Here is a 24,223-nt window from a genome sequence, read left to right on the forward strand (position 1 = left end):
TTCCCATTTCTGTTGTGTTTTGTGTGCTTTTGAAGCGTTTTTCTTATTGCTGGTGTTTTCTTAAGTTGCAGTCCGTTTGACCTCTCAGGGCCACCGTACTAGACTAGATGCCTAGCTCTAGTTTGAAGGTCTGATTCTGTGCACTATGCAGCTCAGCATCCACTAATCCCGCTCTGTGGTTTTACATGCCTAACAAGCCTAGGTACTTGATTTTATACACCTGTGGCCATGAAAGTAGCCGTTGGAAGACCTGAATTCAATGATTTGGATCGGTGAGTGAATACTTTTGGCAGTATTTTGTAACAACTCACACACACACACACACACACACACAGCAATAAATTTATTAATAAAGTCTGTGTGATTAGTTTCAGGTTTACGCTCCGGTCACAGCTGACTTTTTTGATCCACCTGGTATATTGCATGTCCTCTTAAACATACATTATATTATATCTTTGTTAAGAACAGCAGAAACTGATCCAACATGCTTCAATTTCTCTGAATGCAAGTAGCTACCCTTTTTAACCAAAGAGTCAGGAAGTGTATCTGAAAGTGATGCAGGTCTGTCGTGGATTTTTTCAGAATCAGACACAGGAAAGAATAATTAAAACCAGGACAAATTGAATCTTGACATTTGCAAACTCATAAATAGCACTCATTTAGTGATCTTTAATTCCAAAAGGCAATCACTACCTTTAATGTAATGGTTGCACGGGAGATACTGTGAGCAATGTCTAAGTACATAGCTTGTGCTGCTTGTGCATCTTATTAACACAGGCAGTTAAAGACGCCATCCTTTGAAGCAAGTGGTCGTATACAGTCAACATCATATACATTATAATAATTTGTAATACAGCATGCCTTCTTGTTCCATGTCTTAGTTTTCTTTGTAAGCTTTGCATTTTTGTATCACTTGGAAGCATTTTAAAACATATGTTCTTCTTGCATTGACACTAGCCTAGAGCTTCACTTAATAATGTGAACAGTAAGATAAGACAGAGTGCATACACAGATAGTGACTACATTAACATGAGGCTAGGAGCGGTGTTTAAAACAGTATGAGCATCATAATATCACAGTATGTTTTAAGCACGTTTTCTCTTTCCCCTTAAAAGGTACACAGTGAGTACGAGACTATTTTATTTTGGGGGAATATTATCTGCTCAAACAGCCAATACTATGGCTGAAGCTGCAGCCGATGCACAAGTTCATTAAGATGGAATACTGGCAATGGCCATCAGATGCTGGCTGCACAAAAATCTCCAACTGCATAGAATTTCATTGATAATGTCCCAAACTGTCCAATCCCATGTTTTTCACATCAAGATTGATTCTCCAGAGCTAAAATCCTTCCTCCTGTTAAAATCCATCAAAGAGGTATTAAGGCTAGAATTGTATGTTTTGGACCACGTTGGTGACAGGTGTCACAGCCTATCAGGTGTGTCAGTCTTGGTGGTTCCGTGTTCCACTGACGTCCATCCATTTGAATTTTCCAGATCGCAGGCGAGGGGGTAAACCCCAGTCAAATCAAGATCTATAATATCACTGCCACAGACAATCTACGCCTCCTAAATATGTTCGTTTAAGGTACAATAACAAGGGCACAGTGCACACTGACAGTAACAGCAGTCCCTTTTATACTCTCAAACCCATCGTCTCAAACCATGTTTCATGGAGAATATGCAATAGACATTCCTCTTTCATTATGGCTCTACTTCCATTCTATTTTCATCATCTTTCATTGAGAACAGGTATAGTTACTGACCCCTCATTCAATACTTAGGAAACAATATCAGGCCCTGAGATAGTGTTAAAAGAGGTCAGACATTGTACAGAGACAATGGCTAAGGTTGGGGAGCATGCACAGACAACATGTGGCATGTTATAGTCACATTTAAATGCACATTTTAAGAATCAATTTTTAGTAGGCAACATGACAACTAACAACACATCATAAGAAAGTCAGGCCTTTATGTTTTAATGTTCCACACAGCATTTTTTTTTTCCGTTTTCATATTTATTATGCTTGAGACACAGATGACGTCACAGCACCAAGTTGTATGTCAGTGTGTACACATAAGACCTCATTTAAGACTCCTCCAATTCTGTCACTGACATCCATTAAACCTGATACTTTTATCACACATCTAACAGTGCCAGTTCTGTTTTTAAGTCTAATTTTTTAATGCTAACACTTTTGAATCTGGAGAGTGATCTGCATCAGCTTATTTTTTACAATTTTGCTGGTTCTTTACAAACCACATCATCTGCATGGTTGGACACGTTGGTAATTGCTGCCATGTCTAAATGTTTGTGGATTATTTCTAAAAGCTGGGCCCCATGTAGATGGTCAGAACAGTTTCTTGTAGCCCCGCCCATGGCAAAACTTTATATGTTCGTTTATATTTCATTTCAAATTCAAGTGAAAGTGCAGTGTACAGAAGAAACAGTGCTGACCAACAACTTGTAGTTGTATATGACATGTACTGTATACTAAGACAAAACAGAAAATACTTAGTGAACACTCCCCTTCCCACTTGGACAATTGAAATCTCTCCACGGGATATGTGTGTATCTTTATAGATTATAGCTGAGTACAGTACAATTGAGAAAAACAATGGACATAGCTGACAACTTTTACTATAACTTAACAATCATTTGTCAAAGAACAATGACAGAAACCCTTCCAGGTCTTGATTTATAGAAAGTAACGTCTATGCCTCAGATCCATAGAGCCCATTGAATATGTGACCATTACTGTATATATCAAAAAGGAAAGGTTCTGTCCTTGCTCAAGCACACACAGGAATAAGGGAGAGGCACTAATGGTGGTAATTAAAAACCCATCTGTAGGATCATGCAGAGTCTATCTTAATATGGAGATCTGTATCATGGGTTTTGTCATCCTCGTTCTCTTTGGTGTGCTCCAGTATAAGCCCATTTTGCGGCTTGCAAGCTTCCACAAACAGTGGAAAATCCGACAAACTGGTGTTGCATTCCTTATCTTCGTTTTCATCCTCTCCTTCGTCTTTTCTTTTTCCTTCATCTGTCGTAGGTATGCTGCAGTCAAAAGCAGGTGTGCTGTAACCGTACGCTTCACTATGAGGCCGGCGAGTTTCATCTGGGATGTTTTTCTTTAGGTCTCTATTCCTGTTACGCTTGGCTAGCTTGGTGACGGAGCCAAGGCGATTAAAAATGTTGTCCTCAGACATGGTTTGGGAGCTGGAGCGTCGGTCACATTGCTCGGCCCCTCGCAGTCGAAGGTTGTTTAGCTTGGTGTCGATACTTTCCTGGGAAGAAGTCTTATAGTTGTTGGCATCCAGACTGTTGAAGATGGCACGCCGTTCTGGGGAAAGCATGTCCAGGGACACAGCACGCTGGTCCAGGCCTAGCTGCCGTCTCTCCATGCTTCGGATGGTTGCAGCTCGCTGTAACTTGTCGTGGACTTCTATGCTCATACGCCGACGTGTCTCTCTGAACTCTGCTCGAACATTTGCTTTCCACTCAGCTGCATGAGCTTTGATTTCTCCAACCTCAGGAAAAGAATATTGTCAGATATAAGGTTTAGTAAATATACTGCACTAGGTTGCCTTCACCTTATTGTGTGCACCCCACCTGCACAGCTCCTGAAAACAGAATGTCTGTTTTCTTATCACATGGTAATCAGAAACATACTTCTCTGAGTATTTGGAACATGAGACAAATTAGATTAGATGTTAATTCAAAACAGAGGGTATTCTCACTAGAATATGTCACCAGTCAGAAATAGGTTGAACTGTAAGGATGAATAACTTTGGCAGGCAAAATTTGACTAAATACAAATTCATTTATATAACAGAATAAAAAGCCGTATAGTAAAATTATGGCAACTTGGTGGTACTCAGATTAGAGGTTTGATGTGAAAACGTACCTCTTCTTTTGTCTTTTTGGACAGCACCCTCAGCCAGTCACTGATCATGTTCAACACTGCAGCAAAATAAGCCAGGCCACCCAAGATCCAGAACCACACTAGCGGTCTGTACCACTCCCGGTACTCAATTCTCCGGTCTCCACCTGATCAGAAAAGAAAAAAAAAACCTCCACTTTGTAACTGCCTGCAGGTGTCCTCTCCCGAACCCTTCAGGGATTGAGGCACAGACAGGGAGGGGGGAATTCATGTATTTTGTTTTATCTGTTTTGTTCTGTAGTCACAAATTACATCAACAATTTTTAATGGTGAACACAACCAACATAAGCACAGACAAAAACATAATTGGTATAAGTATTTGTTATAGGAGCAGGTACTGTTTTTTTCTTTATTAGGAAATGTCACAACAGGGCCGAGGCCTTCATCCATTACAGGTAAACCTGTCCTTAATGGAGATTGAGATTTCAGTCCAGGGCTGATTTTAATCTTTGCACAAAATAAAGACAATGCTATCTGATAGCTATAACATAAAATATGTTGAATTACCAGTGTGCAGAAGACAATTTACATACTGTTACTAAAAATTGTGGTTATAAAGCAATCTACATATAAAAACACCAAAGCAGTGACTCAGTTACTCATTACAGTACTTCAGGCTTCCCAAAGTATTTGGAAAACTAGGTGAAGAGAGGAGCTGAGCTATCGCTTGATCACCACTAAGTACACCAAGTGAAGGTGTACTGAGAGCATCTGGCAGAGGCTTTGGTCCATGAGATCTTCGATTCCAGTCTCCAGGAGTGCTTCAACAGCATTCCTGGAGGGAGGAACCAGATGGTGGACAGTGGAGTTGAAGGAAGCTGTCAAGCTAAACCGTGAGTCCTGAATGGGTGATGGTGATACCATTCTCCATGGACCGATTTACTCTTTAATCAAATTGGTGGGGGGTCAAGGGAAGGGGGTAGATAGTCTCTGATGTGCTGACATACTATCCACTCTAAACACTTCATGACTACAGACGTGTGGGCTATAGGTCTGTAGTCCTTGAGGCTGTCTATACCAGTCTTTTTGGGGATGGGAATGATAGTGAAGGCCTTCAGAAAGGTAAGAATAGTAGCATGAGTCAGAGAGAGGTTGAAGAGCCTGGTGAGGATCCCCACCAGTTGGTCTGTGCAGACTTTACCCATAGCCCCTGGGATGCCACAGGGGTCGGCAGCTCTCCTGGGGTTCACCGCTTTCAGTCTCCTCCTGACCTCATGTTCTTGGAGGGAGAGGATCATGGGTGAGTGGGAGGTGAGGGTCAAGATGTGGAGGGGAGGTGTTGTCTCAAACCGAGCAAAGGTTTTGAGCTCCTCTGCGAGTTTGAGGATGCTGTTGGGGGTTGGGGGGCTCTGGCCTCTGTAGTTGTTGCGGCTCGGATGCTTCTCCATATCTCTCCATTGGGATAAGTAAGGAAGCCCTCTATCCTCTTCTTTTAGGCCTCTTTGGCCATTTGATGCCCCACATCAGGTTGGCTCTGGCAGTGCTATACAGAGAACTGTCCCTCAGCCTGAAGGCTGAGTTACGAGTTCTGATCAGAGCCTGGGTTTTCAGTTAGGAAAAACCCGGATGGTTTTGATTCTTGTCACATTCTGTACACAGTACTTAATGTAGAAAAGGACAAACTGAGTGAAGGCACCCCTCAGGATGAGGAGTAGAGAGAGGTGGTCAGATTGTCCTAGGTGGGGGAGGGGTGTCGATCTGTGGCTAAGGCTACGTCCACACTAGCCCGGATAGATTTGAAAATGGCGTTTTCGTCTGAAAACGTTCTGTGTCCACACTAGCGATTTCAGTCGTTTTCGCAGAGTTGTGCATCCACATTGAAATGGCCGAAAACGCTTACATTCCAGTACTGCGCATGGGTGAAACGCAAGAAGATTCAAGCTGCCTCATTTCTGTGTGCCGCTTATTTACTTTCCGGCTCTTTGAAACGTCGTGGCAGAATGTTGAGGAAAAGCACCGAGTTTTTTAAATGGACTAACAATGAGGTGGAGTTGTTGCTGCGAGTAACACAAAAGTACAAAGTTGCAAAAGCGAGTGAGAATTAAAGAATTTGAAGAAACAGACTAATATTAATCTTTAATAGGGCTGCCAAAATTCAGAGCAAACAAAGCAACTGCTGTATAATGCCCTCCGCTATCTTAGTTTAATTGGACACATGACTGCATCAGATGACTAACATGCGTCATCGTTTTAGAAACTCTGCGTTTTTGCTGTCCACACTGTGACGCGAAAGTACCGTTTCCAAATGTATGCGTCTTCGAGAGCGTTTTCAAAACGCTGCGTTTTCCATGAGCGAAAATGCCGTCTCAGTGTGGATGGGAGGCCAAAATGGAGAGAAAACGATGCGTTTTCAAACGAAAACACATTAGTGTGGACGTAGCCTAAGTGTGGCTGGGCTCAGCCTTAAAGATATTGTCAGAAGTTCAGCCATTCAGTAGGTACTCAGAGTAGAGCTACTCTTTAACAGTGAAAGGAGCCAGATGAGATGTTCCTAACGATTGGAGTCCCTGAGGTAACCCCAGGGCATACCTCAAGAGATTAAGTCTCTCAGCTGGCACAGGAATAGTGTTTCCCCTGGATGAATTGAAAGAGATGGCTGAAGGAGAGCTTAGGCCTGTGGCCCCTGTGATCTGGCCCCAGGTAAGTGGTAAAAAATGGATGAATGGCTTGATCCACTGAAATGTTTCTGTGTGACTGGACTTTTGTTTCAAGATTGCCTCACTAATAATTCTGCTAGTTATCTATCTATCTATAGATTCCCATTATTGGTGAATTTTGACTGACATTTTAAAATGGTATGTACAGTTCTGATTCGAGAGGAAAACAAAATGGGGATGACCAAGGAAACGTTAGAGAGATTACATCTCTCAGCTGTTCTGGGAATACCTTATTGTGATAAGCTGAAGTAGGTGGTTGGAGAGGGCAGAGATCTAGGCTCCTCTGCTTAGGCTGCTGCCCCTGCAACCCGGCATCAGAGAAGCACGGGTATACAAGGTATAGACCTTATCATTCAAACAAAAACCTCAAAAATCAAATGAACCCCCACCTTAGGAAAAAAAACCAACTAATAACCATGGGGGTGCAGCTATCATATCTGATCATATATCTGTTCTGAGTAAATATTCTGGAATGTTTTTGAAAAGAGTGTGAGCAAAAAGCTTTATAAAAAAAAAATCAAACACTTGATTTGAATCAAATTATCACCTTCAAGGTCATCTTCCTGAGGAACTCTTCCAATTTGGATTTCAGGAGATGGACACCTTCTGCTTTTAAGAATAGGCTCTTTTAATCCCTTTCCTTTATTTCTTTTTGATAAAGCTTATGGTTAGGGCTGGATCAGATGATTCTAAAGGCTCAGGCTGCTAGAAGACTTCCTATGATTCCTATGATACAACGAGCACTTCTCTGAAGTTAAAAATAGTAAAAATAAGACATTGTGTTAGAGAGAAAAGTGCAAATTGAATTGATAAATAATATGTGCACTATAAATCTAAGAAACACAGCTGCATGAAGGTATAATCCAAAAATATGTTTGGGATCTTATGCCTGACAGGTCACAGAATGGAAAATAGTGTGAAAAACTGAATTATCCTTACTTTTCCAGCCTTTTGTTGCCTCTGCCCCAACTTTTTGGAGATATGTTACTGCCATTTAATTCAAAAATGTTGCAGGATTTTTAATGAACTAGTAAAATGCCTTCTTTAAGAATTTGAAATTTTTTCTGTTCTATTGTGCGTAGAATTTAGGTATACAAATAACTCAACTCAAAACATCCTGTTTTTATTTATATTTAACATAGTGTTACCACTTTTTTGGAATTGGGCTTGTAGAAGTGCAGATATAGTTGTGTTAAAAATACTTTGGTCAAAGCTGAAGCACTGATTCAACTGAGCTGTGCCGTTGCTCTTTGTGGATAAAACCAGCTGAATTCAACATGATATAAGCCGATGTTACCTGAGTTATAAAGGCGGAATTCAGTGAGTATATCTAAGCAACATGATCAATTTAAATTTCATTTGATGGCAACTACCCTGTTACACAATGAACACTACAGCCACTCTGCACCAGTTAAAATAGTGCATCACTGTGAACATCACCACGCTGCTCCAGATCGATCCAGTGCACTTTAACCCCTGAGCACAGTGCAATCAATTATCTAATGTTTTTTGCTTCTATCATCTTTGTCTCTTACATCAGTCATGTGTAAGAAGCACTAATAGAATTGCTGTTTTAAATGTTATCGTTTCCTCCATTTGGGTTCAGGTTTCAGCTCAAGTGCATTTTTACACTCTGCATATAAAAAATACTATGCTACCCAAAACCACAATGTACATTTGCAGATGACACTATATATCTATTTATTCTTTTTTTATTCCACTGGTTCTAAAGTTGATCTGGCCTAGAGTGCTTTTGAAATATTTCCAAATTCTCTGATGACAGATAAACTTATGTTAAACTCTGATGAGTGTTAAAAATTCTCATGACCCTTGTTGGATGATAGACTCACTTTTAAAATCCACGAGGAACACCCTATAAGAAAATTAAAGATGAAAATTGGATTTTCATATAGAAACAAATCTTGTTTCTCATTCACAAGTTGTAAGCTCTTGTCTGTGCTTGATTATGGGATAGTGCTAGTGGATTAACTGCTTTAGATTTATCCAAAACAACCTAATTGTTGGGTGTGATGTTCTGTGTGAATAACAGAGTGTGAATGACAAGGACTTACCTGCCACATAGTCACCTATTCCAACTGTTGTCAGAGTAATGACAACAAAATAGGTTGACTCCAGAGCTGTCCAGCCCTCAATGTGCTTGAAGATCACAGCTGGGATGGTGACAAACAAGATGCAGCCAGCCAGGATAAAGAGCAGAGTGGATGCCACACGGATTTTAGTCTGACTGATTTGGTTTTGTTTATTCTGAGAGGTAAAAGCAGGAGAGGAGAGGGAGAAAGAGAGACATACACATTCTATCAGGAGTATAAGTTATTAAACCAGTCTCATTTTCAGCAGGGCTCTAAGTGTGATTGTGATTTGACAGACGTCTTCACTAGGATGCTACTAAGATGTAAGATGCTTCTCGGACGATCACCTTAGCATGGGAAAAGGCAATCTCGATGAGCAGGGGTGATGCTACCACAAAGGTACCATCACCCCTGCTCATCGAGATTCCTTGTTCTCCTTTTGGTTTCCCATGCATAGTCTTGGTGCATTTGTGTGGCTTATATTCTTCACTTCTGCCAGCCAGCCATCTCCCATTCAAGTCCTCCAATGATTGCGTCTCAGGAAACTTCCTAGCTTACCTCTCAACATTTTTCTGTCCATCTTTGAACTTTGTCAAAAACCTTTAAATTGTTTCATGGACAGGTGCATCCTGCATTTGAGTCTGCCTGTTTTTTTCTTCTACATGGAATAAATTAAACTATCTTAATAACAATAAGTTGGAATGATTTTGTAAACCGCCAAACCAACACATTATTGCATAAAACAACAAGGTTTCAACTTTTTTAGTTTAGACAATTTATATGTTAGGGTCTTGGTCTGTTACCCAGTTATTTTAATTGAGTTTTTTGGGCTTTCTGGTCTAGTTTTCTTCAAATAAACCTGCGATTCTTGGTTTTCTTTGGATTATATCAATGTATCTTTTTCTCTTACTGTATCAGTTCTGTTCTTGTTCCCTAGTTTTGTATATTATATTTTCCCTTAGTGTTCCGCCCTTTTATGTCAAGTCTCCATCATGATGTTCCCGTTGTTTGGTTATTTTCTGTTTTATTTTGGTAATCCTTGTTCCATGTGTTTTGTGTTCAGTTTTAATTTCACTAGTATTGTTTTCCCCTCAGGAGTTTAAGCTGTCTTCCCAGGTGTCACCACTCTGCCTTAACCAACCTTTTGTGTATTTATAGTTGCAGTCTTCCCTTTTATCTTTGTCTGATCAGCTGTTGTTTATCCTTATTTTCACTGTGTTCCTGCTCCCGGCTTTGTACCTGTTCTCATCCCTTCTTAACCTGTATTCTCCAGTGTAGATTATTATTAGTTCTTGGTTTTCAGTGTTTGACTTAAGTTTACCTTTTTGGATTCAACTACTAATCTGTTAATAAACGACTCTCTTTAAGTTCACCTGTGACTTACTCCACACGTCTGCTTTTGGGTACGTGCATCTCTGTAGAATTACAGCCCTTAAATAAAAATACACAGCCGCTGTGTATTTAAACCGAACACAAATATTTAGCATTTATACATCTGAACAAATTCTACCCAGTGTGTTTCATTTTCATATATATATTTCATTTTTTTTATGTTAAACCAAGGCCCCCACATGAAAAATATCTTACTGACGGCCATTTAATTTTAAAAGGCAATATCGTACATAACACAACAGGACCACTGTGACTCACCCGAAACATTTTCTCCACTTTGGCAATGCTTTTGACAAATATGGTACCTAGCTGGTCCCCAACACCTGCCAGGAGGAATCCAAACAGCGGGATCCCAAATATTGCATACAGAATGCAGAAAATCTTCCCTCCCTCTGTGCTTGGAGCAATGTTACCATATCCTAGAGGGAAAAATGGAGATATAGTTGGCTATATAGGACTACAATATGCAGGAAAAAAGCAGTTAAGCAGTTAGAAAAGCAATTAGTGAGACATTCTACTTTGTATGTAGTGTTCATAGCACGTATTGGGGTGGCTTACTAAAGACTGTTTAAATCCCTAGATCTTCCAGTCTACTGTATGTGTGAATAGATGAATCCAGCTTATAGTGTAACACTCGGTAAGTTGGATGAAGTGGGAGAGTCTTCCCGGGGGAGAGAGTAGTGATTAGAGCAGATGACAAAGGACATGTAGATGAAGGGAACAGAGGTGATGAGAAAGTGTTGTGTAGATATGGTGTTAAGGAGAGAAATGCAGATGGCAGTGGATTTTGTGAAAATGATGGAAATGACTGTGGTCAACACATACTTTAAAAAGAGGGAGGGACAAGCAGTGACATACAAGATGGAGGTAGCTGTAAACACGCAGACTACATCTAATGCAGAAGGTGCAATCTGGAAGTGATAAGAGACTGCAACGTGGTGTCAGGGAAGAGTTGCCAGAAGACTGGGAAAGTACAGCTGTAGGGCTTAAGGAAACTACTAGGATGGTGTTTGATGTATCCACTGGACAGAGGAACGTGGACAAGGAGACCTGGTAGTGCAATGAAGAAGTTCAGGAATGTATTCAAAGAAAATGTGAGAGTCAGATGAAGTACACAAAAGCACTGGGAGGCAAGATGTACAGGAAAAGAGATGGCAGTGGCAAAGGAAATGCATTATAGTGAGCTGTATGTTAAGGTGGACACTAAGTGTGAAGGACTACTTTGAAGAACTGATGAATGAAAAAAAATGAGAGCACAGAAGACAAACGGAGGAAAGTTATTGAATCGGAAAGTGAAGGGGTAAGTTTGGTATGGAGTTAACTTTGAGGGCACCTATGAAGAGAATGAAGAGTGAGTTCGACCAGATGACAGACTGAGAGGATACCTGAGGAATGGAGCAGCATGTGATTGTATCGACTGTCAAGAACAAGGGTGATGTCAGAGCTGTAGTAACTACAGAGAGAAAGTTGGTCAGTCATATTAAGGTGATATGAGAAAGAGCTGGAGCTAGGTTAAGAAGACAGGTGACGATCAGTGAGCAGTAGTATGACTTCATGCTGAGAAAGAGCACTACTACCAAGGAGGCTGTGTAGCAGGCAAGAGTAGGACCCAAATACAGGACTTGAAAACACCTGGGTTAAACAACAGGTGGTTTTATTAAACTAAAACAAAGTACAAAACAAGGAAATTCAACCTTCAACTCCACAGGGCAACAAAGGGAGATTCAGACACCATACACACCAGGTAATTAGGGTGATTGGAAACACCAGGAAACATAGCTGAATGGTATCCGACTAACAAGACAGGGTAAGCAAAATTGACACAAATGAGACAGGATACTATCAAAATAAAAGAGGAAGGAACAGACACCCACACACTGAGTCCAAGACTGAAACATGTGAACTTGACACAGATACTGGAGAAAAACAAACATGCAAATATGACTGACTGGAGAGACAAAACACAGAGACTAGACAGACTACAACATGAAAAGACACAGAGAGGAGGATAGAAACAGACTTAATTGCCCCTTGGACATAAATAAGTCTCTCTGACTCTGACTGACTGGATACGAAAGTGAGCTGGGAACTAGAAATAATAAACTCAAGACCTACTAATACAAAGATTGAACTTAAATTCAAAGAAGTGAATCAAAAGTCAAGAATAAACTCAAAGCGCTGTGAGGAAGACAAAGGACCATAACAACTAAATATGCGATGTTTGCATTGAGATTGTTGATGAAGAAGTATAGAGAAGGTCAGAAGGAGCCTAACTGTGTATTTGTGGATCTAAAGAAAGCATATGATAGGTTGCCAAGAGAGAAACTGCATTAGGAAGTCAGGAGTGGTAAAGAAGTATTTGAGAATGGTGCAAGACATGCATGAGGACAGAGAGACAGTGGTGAGTTGTTTACTACAGATAGGGTCAAGGTGGGAGTGAGATTACATCAGAGATCAGCTCTGGGTTTTTTCTTGTTTGCATTAGTGACTAACAGACTGACAGATAAGGTCAGGCAGCAGTCTTGATGGACTATATTGTTTACAGATAGCATTGTGATCTCTAATGAGAGTAGGGAGCAGGTGGAAGAGAGCATGAATAGATGGAGGTATTCTCTGGACAGAAGGGGAATGAAATTTAGTAGAAGCAAGACAGAATAGATGTGTGTGAATGAGAGGGAAACTGGTGAAAAGGTGAACAAGATGGTAGTGAGACCTGCTATGGTGCGGTTTGGAGACTGTAGCACTGACAAAAAGACAGGAGACCAAGCAGGAAATGGAGCTGAAGATGGTGAGGTTTTCATCGGGAGTCACCAGAATGGACGAAGAAGATTAGAAATGAGTACATCAGAGGGACAGCTCAGGATGAGTGTTTGGAAGATAATGTTAGAAAGGAAGCCTGAGATGGTTTGGACGTGTGAGGGCAGGGATAGTGAATATACACTACCACTCAAAAGTTTGGACACACCTTCTCATTTAATCATTTTAATGGTTTTCTTTTTCTTTTCTTTTTTTTTTTACTACTTTCTACATTGTAGATACTGAAGACATCAAACATATATAGCAAGATATATGGAATTATGTAGCAAAGAAAGAAATGATAAATGCACCAGATGGCCTGGCCTCTACAGTCACCTGACCTAAACTCATCGAAATGGTTTGGGATGAGATGTACTGCAGAGTGAAGGCAAAAGGACCAACATGTGCTCCCAGCATCTCTGGGAACTCCTTCAAGACTGTTGGACAACCATTTCAGGTGACGAGCTCATGAAGCTCATCGAGACAATGCCAAGAGTGTGCAAAGCAATAATCAAAGGGTGGCTATTTTGAAGAATCTAAAATATAAAACATGTTTTGAGTTATTTCACACTATTTTGTTTACTACATAATTCCATATGTGTTCATTCATAGTTTTCATGCCTTTATTGACTGACTGGCATTTGTATCCAGGAATGAAAATACTGATTTTGTATGGAATTTATCCTGATATGTGGTGGGTTACACCCACACTGCATCCAACTTCCTTAAGTGGAGAGTTATTTCTGTTTACTTTTTTATGTAAACAGCCAAAAACCTCTATATTGCCCATGGCTTCCATATGCTTACATGCAGTTATACAGGCACAGTACTGAAGAATCTATTGAAGGATAAACTCTGGTATATATTCAGAGGTTAAAGGTAATACAATGCACTATGCATTCCCTACATTGGACCATATTAAAATGTTCAGTATGAGACATTAAGTCTTTCCATATTCTTAGTACCTATAGTGGTGATGACAGTTCCAGCAAAAAAGAAGGCACTACCCAGATCCCAGTGGCTTGAGTTGTAGGAGGTATCACCAACAGGATTCACTCCAGCATTCACAGCCTCCACAGAGTGCTGAGAAGATAAGATAAGGAGAGAGAGAGGATCATGAAAAATGCTGACTGTGCTGTGGTGTTGTTTCAGCTAAGTCTTCATATTTTAGTTGACTTTGAGGAGACAGGTTACACACAAGTGACAACAAGAACGACAGGGCAAGACCTAAAAAGGGAATGGTTTTGTAGATTGTGGCACTTCACCAGTCACTCATCCTTGGGACGAAACATCAAAGTGATGTCACGTTTGGAGTGAGTGTCGAATGTCACCCCGAGCCAACACCAACAGGCCTAAGGTTAGGGAGTCAAAGTGCTACCTGCAGCCTTGCACCCCTGTTGTACCCCCAATTCAATTCAATTCAATTCAATTCAATTCAATTCAATTCAATTCAATTTTATTTATATAGCACTAAATCTAAACAGTTGCCTCAAGGGACTGTAAGTAAGGCTACTACAATAGTATACAATACAACGCAATAATAGAAAACAGAGAAAATCCCAATAATCAGATTACCCCTTATGAGCAAGCACTTTGGCCACAGTGGGAAGGAAAAAAACTCCTTTTTAACAGAAAATAACCTCCAGCAGAGCCAGGCTCAGGGAGTGGCAGCCATCTGCTGCAACCATTTGGGGGTAAAGGGAGGAAGACAGGACAAAGACATGCTGAGGAAGAGAACCAGAGATTAATTATACCTTTTTAAATGCAGAGTGATGTATGTGAGTGAAAAAAAAGGTGAGTGACGAAGAAACAGTCTGTACATCATGGGAATCCCCCAGCAGCCAAGACCTATTGCAGTGTAAGTAAGGGAGGATTCAGGGTTACCTGATCCAGCCCAAACTGCTTTGTGAAAAAGGAAAGTTTCAAGGCTATTCTTAAAAGTAGAGAGGCTGTCTATCTCCTGAATTCCAAAGGGGGAACTGGTTCCATAGAAGAGGGGCCTTGAAACTAAAGACAGTGCCTCCCATACTACTTTTAAATACCCTAGAAACCACAAGTAACCCTGTAGTCTTAAAGGGACGTGCTCTAACGGGGTGATACAGTAGTATGAGGTCTTTAAGTTAATATGGACCTGATTATTCAAAACCTTGTATGTGATGTGAAGGATTTTAAATTAGATTGTGGATTTAACAGGGATCAAAGGAAGAGAAGCCAGGATAGGAGAAATATGCTCTCTCTTTCTAGTCCTTTTTCAGCGTCATTCGGAGACAGGATATTTCTAATTTTAGAGATACTGTGCAAATGGAAGAAAGCAGTCCTACATATTTGTTTAATATGTGCACTGAAGGACATATCCTGGTCAAAAACAACTCCAATATTCCTCACAATGTTACTGGCGGTTAAGGTAATGCCATCCAGAGTAAGAATCTGGTTAAATGGACTGATTCTTTTGTAGCACTTTTCTATTCTCCTGGAGCGCTCAAAGCACTTTATACTACATGCCACATTCACCCATTCACACAAGTACTTTCTTCTATGCTTTATAAGTGATTTCTACCTAACATTCACACACATTCATATCCCGATGGATGCATCAGAGAGCAATTTGGGGTTAGTATCTTGCCCAAGGATATTTGGCATGCACACTGGGGGAGCCATGGATCAAACCACCAACTTTCCGATCAGCAGATGACCTGCTCTGTCTCCTGAGCTACAGTCACCCCAATGGTAGCCAACACAATAACCTCAGTTTTAGCTGAGTTTAAAAGGAGAAATCTAGAGGTAATCCAGGTCTTTATGTCTTTAATATATTCCTCATTTGTAACCTTCACTAAAGCTGTTTCTGTGCTGTGATGGGCTCTGAAACCTGACTGTAACTCTTCAAATAAGCCATTCCTCTGCAGATGATCTGTTAGCTGTTTTGCAACTACTCTTTCAAGAATTTTTGAGATGAAAGGAAGGTTGGAGATTGGCCAACAATTAGCTAAGACAGCTGGGTGCAGTGATGGCTTTTTAATGATCAGTATTTGTATTATTGTAGGGTCTTGAGGCAACTGTTGTTGTGAATTGAATTGAAATGTACTTTTTCTGCCACCTTGAAGGCCTGTGGTACATAGCCGATAAATAGAGATAGGTTGATCATATTTAAGATTGAAGCATTAATTAATGGTAGTTCTTCTAAAAGACATGTTGATGGTTTGGAGGAGGTATACAGCATATCTACCTTTAATATTATCATCACAATCTTCTAATAATTCACTGTAATACTGCTTTTTACAGGGTCTCCATATATTAGTTAACTTATATTTTCAAGTTCTTTTGTTCAGCAATTTATAAGTTCTCTATATAATCCATGAGATTATTATGTGATATTTGTGATTTCTACTAAATTATTTTATTGGGCAATTTTTAATCATGTAATAATTTAAATACTTTTAAAAAATGTATTTCATTCCATTACCTGTTCAGTTCTAACCCATTTACAAGTTTGACCCTTATGTTGAAAATCTGTCTTTGCCATAACTCCCATAATAAACTATAAATACTGGAAGGTGGTCAGTGATGTTCTCTTGATTACTGGTAAATATATAATCAATCAGTGTTGAGTAATGAGAAGTATAATAACTGGGTTTGATGATTTTGGGATATATACTGAGGCTGTATGTGGTGTTGATTAATTCACCTTTCAGTTTGTGCTTATTTCGGGTCAGGGGCTGGGTCTGTGACCCAGCGTTTTCAGTTTGTTTTGATCTATTTTGTGGTATTTTGAAGATGATAAGATCTAGGATTATTATTAGTTTGCCTCAAGTTTTAGTCTAGGTTATGTTTCACCCAGGCCTTCTGTGTTAGTTGCGATGTATTTCTTGTGTGTGTTTCATGTTGTCAAGCCTGTGTCATCATCTCTACGTCACTCCATGTTTCCGGTTTTATTTTGAAAGTTTTGTGTTTCTTTGTTCGGTGTGTTTAGTTTTACGCTTCCTCTGTTCCTTCATTTGTGTCAGCTGTTTCTCCATGTGTTTCCACTTCCCCTGATCACCTCCTGTGTGTTTTCAGTCTGTGTGTTTTCATTCAGTCTTTGCCAGGTTGTTTGTCTACCTCCCTTGATGTCACGTCAAATGTTCTTTTTCGCAGTCATCACAGTCTAGTTTTTCCCGGTTTTAGTTTTCGTCATTGTTCATTTTCCTTTTTTATATTCATGTTTTCAGTCCAAATAAATGGCTCGCTTTTTGTTTAAATTTAGTTCAGTCTTCTCTCGTGTTCTGCATTTTTGTCCTCCTCTCTCACACTACAGATAATCACCACAGATAAACATTATTTTTAGGGTTTTTTTATACACCACTACTTACATTTCTTCCACCACCTTATAAATATAATTACTATTAATAAAGACAGCAACATCACATTCAGTTGTGTTTTCTCTGCTCTTGGAAATAATTTCATAAGTTGCTATACCCAAGTCCATACCTGTCTCACTTTGCTTTATTGAAAGGGTGTAAGACCTGACTGAGGCAATGTTTGATCTTGTGAAAGTTGGTATACAAGCTTCTGCTGTTAAAGTGAATTATTGAAAATGTATCTTCTGTCCTAACGGTACTTATCAACTGGTCATCCATATAATAGCAGCTACTGCTGAAGAAAATGTTGTTATCAGAGTCCATGTCATTTTGTTTTTCCTGCTGATGTTGTTCAGTGTATGGAAAAGTAAACAATTCCAGATCATCTTGCCTTTGAAGAACATTATGAAGAGTCAGATGTGTGTCAGATGTGTCAGTTGCCACAAAGAAGTTGTCAAACGTGCTTGATGATTATAAGTTCCTGTGTTCATTTAGACGTACTACTGTAGGGATGGCGGGGATGAATAATCAATTTGTCATACCGCTCATTTGATCATACTCACACTAGCTGCTTTCAGGTCTACCATATACTCCTTCCTTTTTTTCCTTAGTACATCCATAAAAGCTTCATTTATGAATATTTTAGATCCTTTGAGAAACTTTGCCAATTGGAGAATGGTCGTTCTGTTATTGTACCACAGTTCTTCCATTTTGATCTCCCGCTGAAGTTATATACCTTTTTCAAGAGGATTTTCATCACTTTCTTCTGTTTCCGCCCAGGTCTCTCCCTCAAATACCAGGTTGTTAAGTCTAGATTGTCCTTCCAAATATTCAGTTTTGTCAGTGCACCCAGCAGAATGTTACATGCTTTTAAATTGTTTGTAATGAGTTGTTGCGTTCAGTGTGTTTAGCCATTTCAACTTTTATGGACGTCCTTTTGTGTGAACTAGGGGTTTGTTTTAATGTCTCACACCTCAATTCTAGAGTTTTGAGTGCTTCTTGTGGTTCAGGAAGTTTTGAAAAACATTTCTTTTTGCTTTTGCAGCAGTTCATTTACTTAAGTAACATTCACATAGTCCTTCTCCGATTTGACCTCCATTCTTGGCTTTTGACAGCTGTTTGCCATAGCTTACCAAATTTTGTGGCTCTGTTTGAACGCACAAGGACAGCTCGTGACACCTTCTTTGGCACATTCGTGCCCAGGATGACTGTATGTAAACTTCTTCCTACAGCTTCATGTTCTCCTTGTGAATGATAGATCAAATAAATACAACACAAAACAAAATATATCAAGTACATACAAGCTCAAGAAGGTATAAACAAATGTTTTGTCTGAAAAAGAAATAGGTAGAATTTTAACAATTTCCCTACAATCATGTAGCTATAGATATGTACATAACAATAATAATGGAAAACAGTGGTATCTCAAGGGATTCCAAGTGTTCCAAGTCCCATCGCATCTTGGAGGGGGTGAAGAGAGAGGTTGAGGCCCCTGAGATCCAAAATCAGACAGAGTTCCCCATCTCGCTTGGGAATCAACAAATGGCGATAGAAGAACCCAGCTTGGTGGTCCCCAGTCTCAAAAGGTAAGCCACCTAGCATTTTCACACCACTGCTCTTATTGTTCTTCTTGGTGTGAATAGGAGTTACAAACTGTAAAGTCAAAGACTGAAATTCGCGAAGCGAGAACAAGTTGGGCTCCCTTAGCAGGCCAGAGAAGCTCTTGCTTGCTGAGCTAATGCCTTGGCCAACAGGACCCGGCTACGGCTAAGTAAACCGGCGAAACCACTGGCAATACGCCAGAGAGAACACAGCCTGAAATGGCGAGATAGGAGTAGGTGCAGAGTGTGTGAACTTGCAAGACCACGGGAACAGACCGGATTGCCCACGATGGCCAGAGAACTGTCAACTAGCTGGGCTGGGGAGGCCATAGCGAGGACGGGTTAGGTGTGTGAGCCCACAAGACTGAAAATAACTGTGCAAAGCTGTAGTTGAACTGACAACCTTCAGCCACTGGCTCATGTCCCACATAAGCCAGTGGTATGTGTGTACCAGAGGCCAAAAGCCAAATCAATCCTCAAATGATATTCAAATGAGGGAGGCGTGACATGAAAAAAGAGCCCCTTTTCTCTCTGTCATGTCTGTGAAAGAAGCACAGCACCATATAGTATAAAGTACCTTGCTGCTGCAGAGTTAAAGAAAGTGTACCTAACAAAGTGTGACGGTGTCCTTTCATATATCTCTATGCTGCTTGATCACAAAAAGTGTCCCATGCTCTACTTGAACTCACAACCTTCAGTTGAAATGAGCAGTAACTTTACAACTACACCACTGAAGCAGAGGTGAGAGAGAGTACTGGCACTCCATTCAATGTCACTCTATCAACAGAAAAAGTTGAATATTTCAGAAACTTGGCATGAAACAGCACACGAATTAGCAAGTCATTTTGAGGTGTAAACTATGTCTTTGCAACAGTTCCACTAATAGTAAACAAAGGGGAGATGCAAATAACATATATGACCATGAAACTGGCCTCATGGCCCATAGTTAGTCAGTGGTGTGGGTGTCAGTCATTATGCAAATTAACTGTTTAGAAGGTTAGGGAAACCTACAGTCAGCTGAGACTGAAGAAATTACTTGGATCTGGACGAAATGTTTCTCCCATGAAAACGCGACATCCAGATGTACAGAATCAACATTTTGGGAAAGGAGTCATCAGTGTGCCTAGTAAGATTTATGTGAAGGTATGCATTTATATGATCAGTGCAACTGATACAATGTTCCAGTGTTGGACTTCTCTCCAATGATGCTTGAAACAATTTTGGACTGGATTTCAGTCATATTTACACTGTTTTGTTCTACCACACTGTTACAGTGGTCCCTCGCTATAACGTGGTTCACCTTTCGTGGCCTCGCTGTTTCGCAGATTTTTTTTGTGCAATTTTTTTTTTTTTTTTTTTTTTTTTTTTAAACACAGAACACAATGGTGTTCTGTGTCCTGATTGGCTGTACTGTACTTCAAAGAAACCCAAGCAAACACATTCGTGTGTTTCAAATTAAATGCTACATTCAGTACATGACTAGATCAGTACAGTCTCTTTAGCTGGGGTAAAGCAACACCTTTTAGGAAACTGAAAAAAGAATCAATTGCCCTGTTTTTTCTCTTACATAACACTGTACTTTCTTCTCTCTGTGTGCATCTCCAAGTTTGTTTGCAGAGGTGCTGGGAGAGAACAAGGAAAGGGAGCTCATGTCAAGCGTCACAGTCAGCGCTGCTCTACCCTGCAAGTGTCTGTCCTGGCAGATGGAGTCTCAGTGTAATGAGTCACACTCAGGGTGTGACAGATAGCTGTTTGGCTGGCTGAAGGGCAAATACACAAGGACACACTGAAATTCTTACTGTCAGGACTAGAAAAGTTTGGTTTACAAAACCTGTGCTGGCAAATGGTATAGGGACTGTAATTAATTTCAGATCACTATAATAGTTCATTGCACTACTGAACACTCAGAATAAAATAAGTAGAAAAGTTACAGATTCCCATGACTGAGAATTGTTTGTGTAGACTTAGTGAAAGGAATGTGGGAGTAACCAGAGCGGGGTCGGGAGACAATAAATACGGCTTTCACAGACAGATGCTACTTTAGGTGCAAGAAAATGGGTAACAGGTCAGGAAAAAGTGTGTGTGTGTTCATCCCTAGATGAAGCTGCAACTGAGGGAGGAGAAGAGTGCAACCTGTTCGCCAATAAGGGGGGCTAAAGTCTACCCCACGTCTCCTTCTCAATGGTTTTTCACGAATCTGATAGACGCAAATTCTCTTTTATAAATATGTGTACCACTAAGTTATGAGGATCTCTCTTCTGGTAGTTGGCTACAGCAAACTGCTGCAGATTGTGGTTTTTGGACTTGGCAGCGCTTCCTCTTACACAGCTGAGCCACATTTGGCTTGAGGGACGAAGCAACTGAGATGCTTAGTATGGCTTTAAGCTCAGGAAAGGTGGGGGGCATTTCTCTCAAATTGTCCAAGCTTGTCTGTGTGATGTCAACAAGAAAAGCTACGTCCATTAGCCATTCGGGATCACTTAGTACAGGAATAGCCATCCCATTCTTCTCCATAAAGGCTTTCACTTCTGCTCTCAACTCAAAAAACCTCTTTAAGACCTTCCTGCTGCTAAGCCAACATACCTTGGTGAAGTAGAGCACATCCCCATATGCTGACTCTAATTCCTCCAAAAAGGCACGAAACTACCGGTGCTTTAAGCCCCTAGATCTGATATGGTTGATGCATTTCACCACATCGGACATCACACTGTCAAACTTGCTGCAAAAGGCCTGCTGATGGATAATGCAGTGCAGAGCAATGGCTTCTTCCACATCCTCCTCCTCCTTCTCCTATAATTGTCTGTGCTCATCACCAACCTTTCACTTCATGGCAGGGTTTGAAAAAGACATGACTGTGGCTGGGTGACAAAAAATGTACTTGCACTGTGTGACAGGATATATTTTCTCTCTACTCGGTGACAGTCCTCAAACACATTACAAGTGACCAACATTGCTAATTTGTGTTGTTGTCATGAGCCTGACCTACGGTAGCACACAAGTGTTAAAAAATATAAAACACCCAGTGCAACCACTCATGCAGGTGCCTGTGAGAAAACCCCCCCACGTGGGCCACACTAATATCAAACTTTGATTTCAGGTAGGGGGCTGCTAAATATCGTTCTGGGGGCCAGAATTGAAAAACATTTCAGGAAGATAGCCTCAGCTGACCATGTGCTCACCGAATACTTCAGTCAGCAGAAACCCAACAAAGAGGAGCAAATGGAGGAACCATCATGGAAGGACAGGCCCCTGCATGGTATGTACCACCGGCAGACAGAGGAAGTGGCTGACATCCAGAAATCCTACCAATGGCTGGACAAAGCTGAACTGAAAGACAGCACAGAAGCACGAATCATGGCAGCACTGGAACAAGCTCTAAACACAAGATCCATAGAGGCTGGGGTCTATCACACCATGCAAGACCCCAGGTGCAGGCTGTGTAAAGATGCCCCTGAGACAATCCAGCACATAACAGCAGGGTGCAAGATGCTAGCAGGCAGGGCATACATGGAGTGCCATAACCAATTGGCCGGCATAGTATACAGAAACATCTGTGCCGAGTATGGCCTGGAAGTCCCGAGGTCAAAATGGGAGACGCCCTCTAGGGTGGTGGAGAATGACCGAGCTAAGATCCTGTGGGGCTTCCCATCACAGCCGGACAAAATGGTGATGGCTAACTAACTGGACATAGTAATGGTGGACAAGGAGAGGAAGACGGCCGTAGACGTAGTGATACCGAACGACAGCAACATCAGGAAGAAGCTCAGAGAAGAACTGGAGAAGAAGTGGAGGGTGAAGGTAACAGTGGTCCCAGTGGTACAGTGACTCCAAAAGTTAGGCGAGTGGCTCCAGCAGATCCCAGCAACAACATCTGCGATCTCTGTCCAGAAGAGAGCAGTCGTAGGAACAGCTAAGATACTATGTAGGACCCTCAAGCTACGCACAGGACCTGAGCTTGAAGGATGGACGGCCTGCAGGGGCAAGAGGGGATTTTAAACTAAATAAATAAATAAATAAATAAATATATATATATATATATATATATATATATATATATATATATATATATATATATATATATATATATATATAAAAATACATCTGGAGGACAAGGACCAAGCCTAATCTGTCACCACCACATGAAAAAACTCACTGCAATGAAAAAAAATACAGGCAACAGAGACACCCGGTGGAGTGACAGCAATACCAATCAGTATTTTATGGCTGAGGGGGTAAAAAAGAAAAGACAAACAAAATCCAGATTCTCCTGAATTCATAGGATAGTGCCAAGAAATTAAAGTATAGGTGATAATATCTAGCAATGACAGACACAAGTTTTAATGAAAGATAAGAACATACATAAGATGAGACAATGGATAATGAAATATTTTTCAACAGACGAATTGAGGTGAAGACCATGATCGGTACTGGTCCATTATAGTGAAGAGAAAGCTGAATGTAAAAGTGAAATGTTTAGTGCTCCTAACCTGGAAGAGGTGGCTGGGGAGAGGGAGGCCTTGGCTTCTCTGTTAGGCTGCTGCCAGGTGACTGCATATAAGGCAGCCAGGCTATATTTTTTTCACAATATTGATAAATCATGGATTTTTCTGTGAAACATTTGTAGGCCTCACTAAGAAACACAAATGAGGCCCAGTTTTTTTTAAGTAACCACATAACCAGGAAAATTAAAAACCTCCTTTAGAAGTCCTAGACTATCTAAAAAAACAAGTATCAGCAAACAAATGATTTTCTATAAAAGGTCTTTGGTAATTGATTATTTTCTTCCTTCTTTTTCTTTCTGCCACCTCTCTCACTTTATTTTGCTAACCTCTTCCTTTGAATACTTTCCAGTAATTCCTCGTAGCACCTCCAAGTCTCTTTGTCGTCTTTCCTCTGTCCAAAGGATACACCAAACTCTAGTTTCCTCAGCACTTCAGATGTACTTTCCTTAACACCCAGAGTCTGTCTTAACTCCCCCCTGAAATCTAAGCAACACTGTTTCTTCTTTAACTTCCTCCACTTAATCCACGCCTCTGTCTTCACTCACTCACATCCAACAGACTACTATCTAATGCTGCCTAGCTACATCCCCCCCTGATGCCAACGTGCAGTCTCCTATCTTTTCAGAATAAAAACAACATTCAGAGGACGGTGTAGACACAAGCTGGAGGAGTGGCACCTGTTAATTTAATTCTCTGTAAATCTGTTTGCTCTAATATGGATCCAGGCAGGGATGGTGCTTGCTGTGGAGGGAATACAGTTTACAGGGTCATTGGCTATCCTTTAATAGTCAGTGATAGTTTATATATTTTTCCACATACAGAGGGGATTATTTTTACTGAACAGCCAATCTTTCTATCTTTAATTCTGAGTTTATGGTTAGGCTTTGCTGTGCTGATGCCTTTTA

The 24,223-nt window shown here is 40.6% G+C and overlaps 1 protein-coding gene across 1 annotated transcript in view; it reads right to left on the bottom strand.

The window, feature by feature from the left end:
• Window positions 1–649: 649 nt before the first annotated feature.
• kcnk10a (potassium channel, subfamily K, member 10a) overlaps window positions 650–24,223 on the bottom strand; it is a 31,429-nt gene continuing 7,855 nt past the window's right edge. The window contains exons 3-7 of the mRNA XM_031741682.2: window positions 13,847–13,964; window positions 10,344–10,504; window positions 8,676–8,868; window positions 3,911–4,053; window positions 650–3,533 (exon numbers count right to left, since the gene is read on the bottom strand). Coding sequence (XP_031597542.1) covers window positions 2,856–3,533; window positions 3,911–4,053; window positions 8,676–8,868; window positions 10,344–10,504; window positions 13,847–13,964 — 1,293 coding nt within the window. The 3' untranslated portion in view covers window positions 650–2,855. The remainder of the gene's footprint in view (window positions 3,534–3,910; window positions 4,054–8,675; window positions 8,869–10,343; window positions 10,505–13,846; window positions 13,965–24,223) is intronic.

The sequence above is a fragment of the Oreochromis aureus genome, linkage group 15 (assembly GCF_013358895.1).
Source record: "Oreochromis aureus strain Israel breed Guangdong linkage group 15, ZZ_aureus, whole genome shotgun sequence".
In the NCBI taxonomy this organism is placed as follows: Eukaryota; Metazoa; Chordata; class Actinopteri; order Cichliformes; family Cichlidae; genus Oreochromis; species Oreochromis aureus.